Here is a 13,800-nt window from a genome sequence, read left to right as displayed (position 1 = left end):
AAGTTGAAGGATTTCATTTTTAGACTTCATTTCTTTAAAGCTTGAGAACAGAAGAAAAAATTGCTCTGGAGCTGTTAAATCATAGAACCATTCCAGCTATTGGCTTTGGAATAACAATCATTCAACTTAGCAAATATCAAACGTGGGAAGATTTATCTGATGCATGTATATGATCATGTGAACTCCTTCCGCAAGAAGAAACAGTCAAACAGTCTGTCTGCTGGAGACACAGGGGAAAAGAACTGTTTTCCCTTCTTTAAAAAATACAACAACATAAGCAACTGTAACATGCTAAATGCTTCCTGGCATGAGTGCAAAAATGCCACATCTAAAATGTCAGCTGGTACGCTGGGAGGATTTACATGACTTAAAAGATTTATGAGTAAAAACAATTTCCCTAGCTTCAGAACTTCCTGGAAAGCAATGGAACCAGTGTGGGGAACAATAGGAAAAGAGGGGAAGAGAAATCTCCAGCTAAAAGAAATGACTATGGAGAGTATGATCCTGGATGGCTCTTTTTAGTATGTGAAAAAATTGGGTCAGGTACTCGTCTGATTTTGAGCTGTGAGGAAAGAGGAACAAATGGAGCCTGCCATGGCTCCGGGATACACTTGGTTTCTCACATTACAAATTGACTCACATAGTCCTGTGGCTCACCTAAAGCCACACACTACTCGAGGCAGGATTAAATCCGGAAATTCCTGACTTTTCCTCCTACTATTGTTTCACTAGAAGCTGTTCTGCTGCAGTGATCGCTGATGCAAGAAGGCTGGCCAGCTGGATTGTAGTGCAGGCTCTCGTGGGAGAGATGGGGTCACAGACACAGGGGAAATAAATCCTGGCTTAATAATTAAAAAATAAATATATCAGACAAGGAAAAAACATTTGACACAATAAACTCAGCAACATCTGTAAGCGTGCTTAGATGACGCCCAAGTAGAAGACTGGCTTGCTTTGTGGCTACCCAATCTTGAAGTGGCTACTTAAAAGCAGGAGGAACCTCAATGCCCTGAACAGCCTGAAGTGCTCTAGCATCAAACCCAGGGCTAGATCAGCATTCCCAGGCAAAGCAGAGGCTGATGCCTGGCTCTGCACTAACTCTCTCCCGCCTACGGGGCTGGATGGGGAAGGTGCCAAGCTCCAGCAACGCCTCTGGCTGCAGGGCTCCTTCTGGGACGATTACTACCAGCTCAGTTGGTGCAGGGCTAAGGCTACTGCAACAGTGCCAGCCCCTCTGGGTCAGATCCTGCCCCGCAAAGGGTTCTGTCTGAGCACCTCATGCTGTTTGCAGGGATACCATGTTCACCTCTCACAAAAGGACACCTTTTACTCCCTCCTCCTTTTTATCAGCCATCTGTTGCTAGTCCCTTTCATGGTTCATTCACAGATGTCACTGCAGATCTTTTGTACAAAATATTCCCTCCAGCATATCTCTGTTTGTGTTTGGTTAGAGGATTTGTTTGGTTGGGGTTTTTATATATATAAGCTTTTATTTAATGTTATTTAAACACTTTTCATTCCAGAGTATTGGATAAAGGTGAACATTCATCTCCACCTCTTTTACCAATAACCCAAACTAACACAGTTGCCAGGCCAGAGCACATGATCTGAAGTGAACTGAAGTCAGCAAAAAAGGTCTGCGGTGTCATTTTAAGGACTTAGAAGAGATTGGACAAAGGTGTCCTATAAAACAAATTTCTGGCCAAACAAAACTGGAAAGACACAAAGATTGCAATTTCTCTGTCATAACAGCAGTGAATCATCCAGTTCCATAGTCACTTGGGGTGAAAAAGAAAACAGTTACTCAATCTCTCAGGGATTTAGACACTGGAGAATATATTATGCAAGTTTTAGCAGCGTTACTAATGGCCTCGAAGCGCACAACTTACTATGACTCTCACTCAGCTCAGCACACTGCAAATAAGATGACTCATGTATCCATGACATGGTAGGAAAATAGTCTAAGAAGTGCAGAGGCAGGTGCTAATGCAGTCACAGAGCACACAGTCAAGGGAAGAGGAGAATTATAAAATCGTGAGCAAAGGACTGCAGAGAAAAGTAGCTTTCATGTTGGAAGACTCGAGAGTGTGGATGAAGTTGGTTTTTCTTGATCTCAGATTGCAGGGGCTGGTGAGTGTAAAGCCAGTGGGAGAAGAGCCACACTGCTGGCAGCAGTCCCGTGCACTTCCCTGGGGAATCGCACCAGGCAGCACATGATAGCCTTTGCATGTTAGTGGTGAGTGAGGCCCTGTATCTACAGTACACAATTAGATTAGACCCCAGCAAAAGTCATCTGGGAGCTCCATAAACTTAACAGTATTTATATTTGGGAGGACTTCCTACCCTGCTGGAACATGCTTTTGTTGAAGCTATTAACACTGACCACTTAAAGACAATTAAACCCACTGGTGGTTTCAGCTGTAGAAGTATTTTGCCCATTATTTGATAACTGCCTCATGGAAGAAGGACTTTGATGGCTAAGCACAGTTTAAAATAGAGATGATAGACTAGAACTCAACCCAAATCCTGAACTATACAGCTGGAGAAGCAGTTGTCCCTAAAGACTTTGTAATTCTTTATGCTTTGGAGATCCAATCGAAGCACAGTTATAAATACTGTTTAAAGCCAAACACTTTTAAGAAGTCAAATAATTAGGAGGATTATATTAGAAAACTGATGCAGATACCTCAAAATGTGGATGTTTATGCAGGCCAGAGCACAGTAAGATGTTTAGACCTGTAGATGGGTCAAGGCACCTCTACTGGAGAAACACAGACTGTGTATGATTTAATTTTTACAGGTGGTTTGACCCAGTCATTCCAATTTGCAGTTCTCTTCACTTGCCTGAAAGATTCTGGGTGGTCAAAGGATTTTTCAATCATAATGTGTGGGATCTGTTATCTAAAAAATACAGCCCATGCAGAGCAGGGACCCTCAAATACTCTGGGGAACATTAGGAAAAGTTCTGCATTTTCATTATTATGAACGGGAGACCCTTGAGATTAACAAGAATAGCACTAACGCACAAGCTTGAGTGACATTTTCATATGAGCTCAGTTGCACAAAGGACTGCAGAGAACGACTTTCAAATGACTGTATCTGACACATTTCCTTTAACTATTAGCGAATTTCAAGGGTTTATTCTAGGCATGTCAAGTAGCATATAGATATGAATGCAATGTAACATATAGACACATACGGGATGCACCATTTCATTCTACTGTCAGAAGTGAGTCACATACCAGAGCAGGGTATTTTTGTACAAACTAGGATAACCTCCTGCCATATCCTGTCTCATTCCCATAGCTGACAGTCACTAGGCTGACTTCATCCTTATCTCCTGTTAAATACGTGTGGTTTGAGGTGATGTTAGGCAGAATCAGAGGGGGGTTAAAATGAGCCCTTGGAAATCTCTTCTTACGTGGACAGTGGAAGGAAAAAGCTTTTTATCTGTACCCTTTGTCTTTCTCTGCATAATCCAGTGGAGGATCCCACAGTACTTAACAAAACTGTCAGTCTCATAAGTTTCCTGTGAAGAAAACAGACTCAGGATTTAGCTGAGTTTCATCACCCTATTAGTAATACACCTATGAAGTTATTTACCCAGGATTACCGGGAAGGGAGCACAGACTTTTGGATCCTGCCTTTATTCTGCACATATTCATGTGAACAAACAGCAGGGATGTGACAAAGCCTTCTTACAGATCCAGCTGATGCAGCCAAAAGAGTAATATAAATATGTTAATAATAAAGGCTCATATATTATCTGAAGGAACAGTTTCAATGATTTATGGTGTGATCTTTTTCCAAAAGAAGTCTGTATGTCCTCATGAATGAGGCTGATTACAAGAGGGATGATAATGTTAACATTATGATCATACATTCTGAATGTTAAAGCTGCTGTGGGTAATAAGTGGCTAGTTTACTGAACACTTTTTGTCATTTCTTGGCAATTTTAGATGGCAGTAAAGGCATTCTGATTACTTGTCATGAGTATTATCTGTCATCCAGATTATTTGTCCCTTTCTGTGATGGAAGCAAGTTTCTTGGAAAGGGACTGTGTGAAGGAAAGAAGGCTCTGACGCAGTGGGAAGTGACATGCAATAGCTGGGGTTGCTAACAGCCGCAATATATCCTGTAACCCAAACCAGCCAGTTCTGACTCTGCCCTGTGATACTTTGCAACTCTAATGCCAATTAAATAGCTCCAGAGTGCTTTTCTAAACTTATGTGTAAGCTTTTGTCACCTTCTCACTGTTGTCATTTCCTCACAGCCCCGTCTCAGCTATTCCATTTGTTCCCAGGCTTTAGCAAGGAGTGCAGTCACTCAGCTGTCTCCCTCCAAACTGCAAGTCGTGCATTATGTCGGTAATCCAAAACCAGAGAGGCCCCCACACTCTGGGCAGCAGGAGAACAATGTCTCATTTCACATGGCTCAATCCTCTACCTCCTCTTCCTTCTTAAAGGAGTACATCTCTGTCTTTTACAGCCGTGCACCTCCAAAATATGCATAGCCTAGTGTGAACTGAGGCAGAAGTGTCTCCTTGAGAAACCCCACCTCTGAAAGGCTCATGAGCCTTCCCACTTCCACCCACAGTCCCGTTACAACACTTTACAGGCTAAAACTCATGGACGACAGTGACACGGCTTAGTGCTCAGCAAAACATCCAGAAAAAAAAAAAGAGGCAGCAACGTGACGTGTCCCTGTCCTGATGGGACAAGGGTGGGAATGAGTTACAGATGACCACAGTCAAACAGACCCTTTGTGATCCATACAGGGCAGCACCAGGGTAGCAGGAGGCCGCCCATCCGCTTCCTCAGGAATCCCAGTGCTTCTGCGGTGACTCAGGTGCAACTCATACAGCTCCAACGCAACCTTGGCACGGACATGACACTTGTCACCAATCCTGGTGACACCTTGTTCCCTCGGGAACACGCGGGGATCAGTTTTACCCATGCAGACAGGGCACAGGGTGCACCAGGGTGCCCTGCAGGCTATAGGCACTCAGGGGCAGGGAGACACAATACATTCAGCCTCATTAGTAGACATTAGGCGGAAGCTCTTCCCTGTGAGGGTGCTGAGGCGCTGGCACAGGGTGCCCAGAGAAGCTGTGGCTGCCCCATCCCTGGCAGTGTTCAAGGCCAGGTTGGACACAGGGGCTTGGAGCAAGCTGCTCCAGTGGAAGGTGTCCCTGCCCGTGGCAGGGCTTGGAGCTGGATGAGCCTTAAGGCCCCAACCCACACCACTCTGTGACTGTGCAATCGCGTGTGCAGCCGGTGACAGCCCCGCGGTGCCCGGTGGCTGCGCTCCGCCATGCGGCCCGCCCTTGGCGCCGCGCTGCTGCCATGGCAACCGCCGCTGGCCGAGGTATCCCCAGCCGCCTCAGGGTATCGAATGGCTGCCGGGCCTGCCGATCAGCCCCAGTCATTGGCTGTCCTGCTGGAGGAACCGCCCACTCGCTGACGCTTTAGACCAATCAGCGTTCCTTCTCCTCCCGAAGGCGGAAGAAGTGTTCGTAAACAACACCCCCCCGTCCCGCGGCCTCCGCCGCCCCTCCTTGGCCTCCCGCTGGAGCTCGGCTCCATCCTGCCTTCTCATTGGCGGGTAGCCCCCCACCTCGAGGGCCGACAGCCAATGAGAAGCGGCGGCTCTTGGATGGTGGCCTCCTGACACCGCGGGGTGAGGCGGAAGCAGGAAGTGGGTGGAGGGGGCTCGGTGTCGGTACCGCCACTGCCACCATGGGTGCCGTGCTCGGGGTGTGCTCGCTGGCCAGCTGGGTGAGTAGGGCAGCGGTGGCTGCCGCATCGCTTCCCCGGCGCATCCCCCGCCTTCCCGGGAGCTGCCCGGAGCCCCCGCGGAGGGGCCGGCTCGAGACCGGGGTCTGTCTACCCGCCCGCGGGCTGTGGGTAGAGGCTCGTCCCGCCGGCGCCGGGGTCCCTGGGAGCGGAGCGGCGGAGGCTCTGTTTGTCCCGCTCCTGCCCTAGGGGCGCGGGGCCCGCTTGACCGGGAGGCGGGCGGCCGGGGCTTGCCCTTGCGAGGCCGTGTGGGTGCCGCGGGACGGTGCCGCCCCTTGCAGCCAGGCGGCGGGTGGGGAACCGAGCGCGGGTGATCAGTTCATGGGTGTTCTCAGGCCGAACGTCAGTCAGAAACGTGGATTAAACGGTTTATGTGCGCAGGGAGTGGTGTTTCTACGTGGAGTTGGGGTGTTTTCCTGCCTCCGTGCCGTGGAACGGCCCGTGCGGGGGGAGCGCCCTCACTGTGCCTGTCTGTGCCCTGCAGATTCCCTGCCTGTGCAGTGGTGCCTCGTGTTTGCTGTGCAGATGTTGTCCCAACAGCAAGAATTCAACAGTGACGCGGCTTATCTATGCCTTTCTCTTGCTCCTGAGCACTACTCTTGCCTGCATTATGCTGGCACCAGGGATGGAAGAGCAGCTGAAAAAGGTATGGAGGGGAAAACACCCAAATGTGCCTTATCTCTTGAGATAAGAGACTATGTGTACTGAATGGCTTCTGCCTGAAATAGTAAATTTGGTGAATGTACATTTTTAAGCACATGTCTGGTCTCTGAAATATGACCAGACTTGGAGATTGACAGTTATTTATCAGGGGCCTGGTGCTTTGGTTTCTTAATATTCCTGGATGCTTTTAGTGGTGATATGGGGAAAGAAACACGATAACAGGGTCTGTGCAGGCCAGTTGAGCACAAGGTCTCTTGTTATCAAGTCTCCCAGAAGACAGCTGACTGAAAGACTTAGCTCTTAGAGTGCTTAAAGGATGTAATTGCAAATGCAGATATAAATTCACAACTGAATGTGTCTTTGCTCAGATACCTGGATTTTGTGATGAGGGACTTCACACGCACATACCGCACCTGGATGGCTTTGTCAGCTGTGATGTGTTTGTTGGCTACAGAGCTGTCTATCGAATCAGCTTTGCCATGGCAGTGTTCTTCTTTCTCCTCTCTCTGCTCATGATAGAAGTGAAAACAAGTAATGATCCAAGAGCCTCGATACACAATGGGTATGTGTGTGAGCTTGGTCTGGCTTGTTTCTTCTCTCAAGTTTCGTTGCTGAACACAGAGTCAAATGTTTATGTATACATTGACAGCCTTGTTTCTTTTGAGCTGAATAGAGAGTAACACTCTAGTCTCCTAAAAAGCTTCCTATTTATATAACATATTCAATGTACTGATAATCCTCTAAGGTTGGATCACCAAAAGCGAGATGCTCTGGGCACTCCTCTGTATTTACACAGAGATGTTGGATTTCAGCTAGTTTCTGTTGCCATCTTTGTGCTGAATCTAGTGCTCATTGGGTCAGTGCAACTCAGCAGGCTACCAGAAACTGGATTCTGATTGGATGGCCCTTCTTTCTCCTCACGATCTTCTCTCTTAGATCTCCCTTTTCCCTTCTCCAAGCAGAACAGCGCAGAGTGAGCCTTCCTGCTTGTGAGGGTGAGCTGGTAACTCGGTGTTTGCTGGGGCAGGGGAACCTTGCTGGGGCAGGGGAACCTCTTTCAGCAAAGCTTTCCAGCCAGTCATTTCCCAGCCTGTCCTCTTGCACGGGGCTTTCCCGTGCAGGTGTTTGTATTTAGGTGTTTGTCTCTGTATTTGCCTGTGCTGAACTCTGGGGTGTCTGTCAGTCTGTGTCTCCAATGTATTGACAGTTGCTTCACCCTCTCCCCGAATGGTGAACAACTTTATCTGTAATCCCACTGAACACAACTTTTTTTCTCTACATTTCTGTTAGACGCCCACCTATGTACAGCAAGCTGCTTGCAGATCATGCAAAATGCTACTATTGTATGCAGAGCAAGACCAGTATTTTCAGTTTGTATCTTCTTTTAAAGGTTCTGGTTCTTCAAAATAGCTGCCATTGTGGCTATCATGGTTGGAGCATTTTACATTCCTGAAGGGCCATTCACAAGAGGTACAGTTAATACATCTTCACAGAATTCTGTTTAATAAACTCAAACTGTTTCACCGACTTACAACTTATAGTTGCAATAATTAAAGTTACCTTGGAGAAGACACATTGTGCCCTACTTCTTGGTTCATCCAGTATTATGGTGACCAACTGAAGTTATGGCAATAAGGAATCTGTTTTCAAGTGCATAGGTGTTGGGTATTGACAGTTTAATCCATGACACAATCACTACTGGGCTGAGCCTTCTGGTCTTAGTTAGATTAAAGGCAGCTCAGAACACTGAGCAGTACTAAATACTTCCCTAGAGTCTTTGAAATATCTGTGCAAGAAACTTTTACTGTCTGGCTACATCACAGAAACCTGAAGGGGGTTGTTGACCCACAAAGAAATGCAGCATGATGGCACTATATACACAAAGATGTCTTGTGTAGGTCTTGTGTTCATTCTGAAAACATGTTGGGCTAAACATCCCCATGCTCAGCCTGACAAGCACAGGCTGCATTCTTGAATAGCTGGGACTCCTTATGTGCTGCGGCAGGATGGAGGCCAGAGTGATTAACAGCATCTGCATTTCTAAACATAGTTTCAGATTTTTTCTGTATTTGTCTGCAATATAATTAGCTTTTTAAATTTTATTAGATTTTTTAATTGGGGTAGCATGCAGGTGATGAAAGCTAACCCTGTTTTTCATGTTCCCTTTACTAGCTTGGTTTGTTATTGGTATCTGTGGAGCTGCTGCCTTCATTCTTATCCAGTTGGTGCTTCTCGTGGACTTTGCTCACTCCTGGAATGAGAGCTGGGTTGCAAGAATGGATGAGGGAAATCCTAAATGTTGGTATGCAGGTAGGACTCTTAACCTGTAAAAGACTTGTTTCTGCTGGCTACTATTCTGCAGAGTATCGCTTACTAGTTTGCAGACATACCTAGCATTACACTTTGCAGTCTTCTTGAATCACTCTTCTAAACATTTGGAATGAATAGCTGCAGCACTGCCTTTTTCTCATTAAATAAGATGCAAAATGTTTTAGGCTTGTGATTAGCAGATCCAACAGTCAAACAACACTTGCCTAGTTTGCAATGTGAGTGCAGAGCTGGTAGCCTGGATCTCTTCAACTCTAATTTTGCTTTGCAACCTCCCCTCCTGAGGTCCTCAGGAGCCCAGTTATATCCATGACTGGCTGCAGTACAAGACAGAGCGTGCCTCAGTGCACACTCCCAAGCTGACTGCTAAATGACAAAGTACTGATTGTTGTTACTCTTTGCTCATAGCGACAGTATTTTGTAGCTTCTTGTAAAGAAATAGCAGAATGGAAATGAAAATGGGTAACCTCTAGCATAAAGCAGGGAATTCAGGGCTTCTAAATAGACTGTGAGAAGCATGTAAAAAGCACTCTCATTTGACACCATGGCTTGACATCAGTTAAACCAATTAAACTGCCACTGAAAGGCAGGTCTTATTCTCCTGGTGGCAGTGTTGGCTTTCCTCTGAGCTGCACTGCTTCGTGAGCCAACACAGAAATCTAGCAGTACCCAACAAAAATGCATTCTGCTAGTATAGTTTTTTTGAACCAGACTTCCACATGAGGAGTAGGGACTGTCTCATTACAGTGGCAGCTGGTCATTAAATCACCTTAGATGTACTGTTAAATTATGTGGGTATTGTAACAGTTGTGTTTTTTTTCCCCTTCCAGCTCTGCTGTCCTGTACAAGCTTGTTCTACGCCTTGTCTCTGGTTTTTATTGTTCTCTTCTATATTTTCTACACAAAGCCAGATGGCTGCACTGAGAACAAGTTCTTCATAAGCATTAATATGATCCTGTGCATAGCTGTCTCCATTGTTTCTGTCCTTCCAAAAGTACAGGTATTATTTTTCTCAGCTACTTTCTTCTGACATAGAAGGCAGGGAAGCAAGAAGGATGTAATACCAATTCAGTCAGATTTAAGAACTTCAAAATTTGGTTATCATCATAGCTGTGGTAGCTAGGAACATTTGGGGAAAAAAAATGCAGCTCCAAGACCAAGGCATTATGAAGTGATGTGTTTCCTGAAGATAGGCTGTTTGGGCTAACATTGTTTTGAGCTTCGTTTCCATGTGGGGGACTGCTAGCGTGGTTTTAGTGGTGAAGGTTCTGGCAGAACAGAGAAACCTGTTAGGGAAAAGCAAAACAAATTGGGAATTTATTGGCTTAATATTGTGGCTTTGAAATTATGGGTAGGTGTGATTAATGAGAGGAAGTTTGCATGATACTTGATTCTGAACTGGCAGTGCTTAAACAAAACACGTGCGAGATTCCTATCTACAAAACTATGGGGCAAGTTGGGATTAAGTCAGTGAGAAACCATAACTGAGGCTTGGCCACAGAACTGGGGTTGGTTTGCTATTCCTTCCATGGTTGGGTTGCTCACTGCATAAATTGTATTACTTGTAAGGTGTTGTTTTTTTTTCCCCCAATCTTTTGAACATGAAACAAAGCCCAGTGCATATCTAAAAAATAAAGGTTCTCATGCTAGTAACTGTTGGCAGTAGGGTAAAACTGTTCAACTATAGGTAAAACTTGCCCTTTTGACCTTGGCTTGCTATTTTGTCTTTGAACAGGAACATCAGCCTCACTCTGGCCTCCTCCAGTCCTCTGTTATCACGCTCTACACCATGTATCTCACTTGGTCAGCCATGTCCAATGAGCCTGGTAAGCAACGGACTGAGCTGAATAACATGCTTTAGTGTGAAAGCAGAAGCTGTTGAAGTGGCTCATAGTTAGTTCAGATCACTGTGTGGGGATTGCTGATCTGTCTGGATAACATCTAGTGAGGAAGTAAAGCATCAGATTGCTTCTTTCCAGAACTAAACTGGGGCATGTGATGGTAACAAAACCAGTGTCGGGGAATTCTCATTTTATTTATTACACCCTTGCCTAGCTCACAGGAAGGAAAAATATTCCATGCCATTGCTGCCTCTGCGGAATTAAAAGAGATCAGCAGCTAAAGCGAATGACAAAATGCAGGCTTACCTGTCATCTTTTCTCAGCTAAATGCTGGCAGAGCTCATCTCTCTCTAATCTGCCTTGAAAACCTTTTCAGAACGAAGCTGTAACCCAAGTTTGCTGAACATCATTACCCAGATAGCTACACCCACCATTGGTCCAGCAAATACCACTGTTGTACCTGCTACTCCAGCTCCGCCCAAGTCCCTACAGTGGTGGGATGCCCAGAGCATTGTTGGATTGATTATCTTTGTCCTTTGCCTCTTATATTCCAGGTGGGTTCTGCACTGCTATCAAATGATAAGCCATTGGGATTTGTCTGACTTTTTCAGTTTGAATCAGGGTCTAGTGAAAAATGTACCTGTGTTTATTCATATCCAGCTGCTGTCTCAGGCCTGAGCCCAAATACGGCTGCTAAAGCTGTGTTCTGTTCTGTGGATGTGCTACAAGACCTGGACTAGGAACACTGTTTAATTAGGTTAACAAAAGCTTGGATGAAAACAGGTCTCTTTGAGGAGCTTCCTGTGTTTGCAGATGGATTTAAAAAACGTTAAGTTGCTTGTCCCAGACACTCACTGTGATCTGCTGCTTGTTTTATTAGCAAACATGCCAACTGGAAAAGGAATTTTTAACCATGTCTGCCTTTGGGTACATTGCAGCATTCGTACCTCCAGTAACAGCCAGGTGAACAAGCTGACGCTGTCTGGGAGTGACAGTGCCATTCTGGAGGAGACTGTGGGAACAGGCAGCGGGGCTGCAGAGGAAGGAGAAGTGCGCCGTGTCATGGATAATGAGAAGGATGGTGTTCAGTACAGCTACAGCTTCTTCCACCTGATGCTGTTTCTTGCCTCTCTTTACATTATGATGACACTCACCAACTGGTACAGGTAAGAGCAAGACAGAAAGCAATGGGCTGAATGTACCAGGCACTGTTTCTAGTTGAATAGGAGACTCCCACCAAGCAGGTTAAAGTGCTGTCTGCATCGGACTTGTGTCTTCTCAATTGTTTTGTTGCTGATTTAAGATATAAAAAGGCAAAATCAGCAGCTGTGGACCTAGTGGACTGCTTCACAGCTGCAAGGGCAGAAAGTGTGGTTACTGTCCTTCAGATAGGCAAGCAGCAGAAAAGAGACTTGTGACATTGGTTTAAAGTGGCCTTCCAGGAAGCTTATCAGTGTAATGTTACTGGCTCATCACTCTGGGAAAGATGTGCAGGGACAGCCATACGTGCTACTTAGAGATATGGTTTCCTACATTTGTTTGGAGCACTTGGACATACCCAACTGCACCAACATCCAATTTTAAGCTGCTGCTGCAGCTTCAAACTACTTTCCCCAGGACTGTCTTATTACTCAAATTAACAAATGCACTTGCAACCACCAGGAGTCTGTTGCATAGCTCTCCCATATTTCGTAGAATCACAGACTGGTTTGGGTTGGAAGGGACATTAAAGCTCACTCAGTTCTACCTCCCAGCTACCCCCAGGGGACACCTTCCACTAGCCCAGGTTGTTCCAAGCCTTGCCCAGTGTGGCCTTGAATACTGCCAGGGATTGGGCAGCCACAGCTTCTCTGGGCAACCCGTGCCAGTATCAATTTCTTTTAAGAGTAGCACATCAATATACACAAGCAGGTTAATTTTGAAAACTGGGTACCAAGAACAACAGGCCTAGGAAGGAAGAAACAAATTGCTGGTTTAGTTGTCTCACCACTCTCCCACAAAGGTTCTTGCATTGGAGTGTCTTGACTGACTGTCCTAACTTCAGATTCTTATGAGAGGTAGTAAGGAATAATGGCAGGTGCCTTCTCTATCTATTAATTGACTTTACTTTTTAGCCCCGATGCAGATTTTAAAACAATGACAAGTAAGTGGCCAGCCGTGTGGATGAAGATAACCTCCAGCTGGGTTTGTCTCCTCCTCTATCTCTGGACTCTAGTGGCTCCTCTTGTCCTCACTAATAGGGACTTCAGTTAAATGGTTGAAGCTTATTAAAGTGGGGATTTTTACGCTGAAGGCCAAAATGTTCATGTACTGCTTTAGTTATATGGTCTACGTTACTGTTGCTTATGTTGGTATTAATATGCAGGTGGATAGAAAGTTATATATTGCCTAATGCTTGATGCAGGATCAAAATTAGTATCAGTTATCTATTTTAACCTTCAGTCATGGTTATCTTATTACAGCTTTTTTAAAATTCACTATAGCTCTCCTGTCAAAGCACAAAAAGTATCTGTTCTGTCCAATAGCCACAACCTTTCTATTGAAGTAACATTTAGGTAAAATACAAAGTAATATATTTTAAAGAACAATTATACTCAGCATAATGCACTAATACACCAGCGCTTCAGTTCCTGGAAGTGTAAGCTATGCTGCTTGATTTCTACATTCCACTGTAAAAGTTGACTGAAATTATACTTGCCTTCCTGTGTTGTGGCAAAAACAACCCCTTATTCCTCACCAAAAGAACAGAACTTTGAGGTTGAAAAAATGTTAACTCTAATTTCTTTTAAGACCAAACTTGCCTTTTGTAAGAGGCAACTTCTATGGTAAGTTCTTTTTCAGTATCTTTGCCAAATATTGAGTGGTAAGTGTATGACTAGTATAAACAACTTTGATTATGGTGGAAAAATAGAGCTTCAAATTGATTTTATTTGTCTAATATGCTTATAAAAATAATGTATGTGAAATGATTATTACGGGCACTACAGCATTTGCACTGTAAACTTCTTTGAATAAAGTGGACTAACTACTGATACTGTCCCAGCTCTCTTGAGCAGCATTACGAAGCAGCAGTTATCGCCAATGCAAAATACTATATACAGTGATTAAAATGCTAATAGCTGCTGCAGTAGCCACTTCAATGTGACTGGATGTTTTCACCATGCAGCAAATAG

General features: G+C 45.0%; 1 protein-coding gene across 1 annotated transcript; it reads left to right on the top strand.

Annotated features, from left to right (window-relative positions):
- Positions 1–5,617: 5,617 nt before the first annotated feature.
- SERINC3 (serine incorporator 3) lies at positions 5,618–13,659 on the top strand. The gene is made up of 10 exons (XM_062642196.1): positions 5,618–5,777; positions 6,280–6,441; positions 6,827–7,020; positions 7,849–7,928; positions 8,631–8,768; positions 9,617–9,786; positions 10,522–10,612; positions 11,004–11,181; positions 11,566–11,793; positions 12,742–13,659. The coding sequence occupies exons 1-10, from the start codon at positions 5,739–5,741 to the stop codon at positions 12,878–12,880; spliced, it is 1,419 nt and encodes a 472-aa protein (XP_062498180.1). The 5' UTR covers positions 5,618–5,738; the 3' UTR covers positions 12,881–13,659.
- The last annotated feature ends 141 nt before the right edge of the window (positions 13,660–13,800 follow it).

This window comes from Pezoporus occidentalis, unplaced genomic scaffold (assembly GCF_034315485.1).
Source record: "Pezoporus occidentalis ecotype Australia unplaced genomic scaffold, CSIRO_AGI_Poc_V1 ctg70, whole genome shotgun sequence".
In the NCBI taxonomy this organism is placed as follows: Eukaryota; Metazoa; Chordata; class Aves; order Psittaciformes; family Psittacidae; genus Pezoporus; species Pezoporus occidentalis.
Note: the sequence above shows the minus strand (reverse complement) of the source record. Positions and strands in the feature narration are given on the sequence as shown.

What these genes read in the sequence shown, in the direction of transcription:
- SERINC3 (XM_062642196.1), top strand. Translation starts at nt 5,739, where the DNA reads ATGGGTGCCGTGCTCGGGGTGTGCTCGCTGGCCAGCTGG. An exon ending in AGCCATGTCCAATGAGCCTG is followed by an intron (nt 10,613 to 11,003) that starts GTAAGCAACGGA and finishes AAACCTTTTCAG; the next exon opens with AACGAAGCTGTAACCCAAGT. An exon ending in ACACTCACCAACTGGTACAG is followed by an intron (nt 11,794 to 12,741) that starts GTAAGAGCAAGA and finishes TTTACTTTTTAG; the next exon opens with CCCCGATGCAGATTTTAAAA.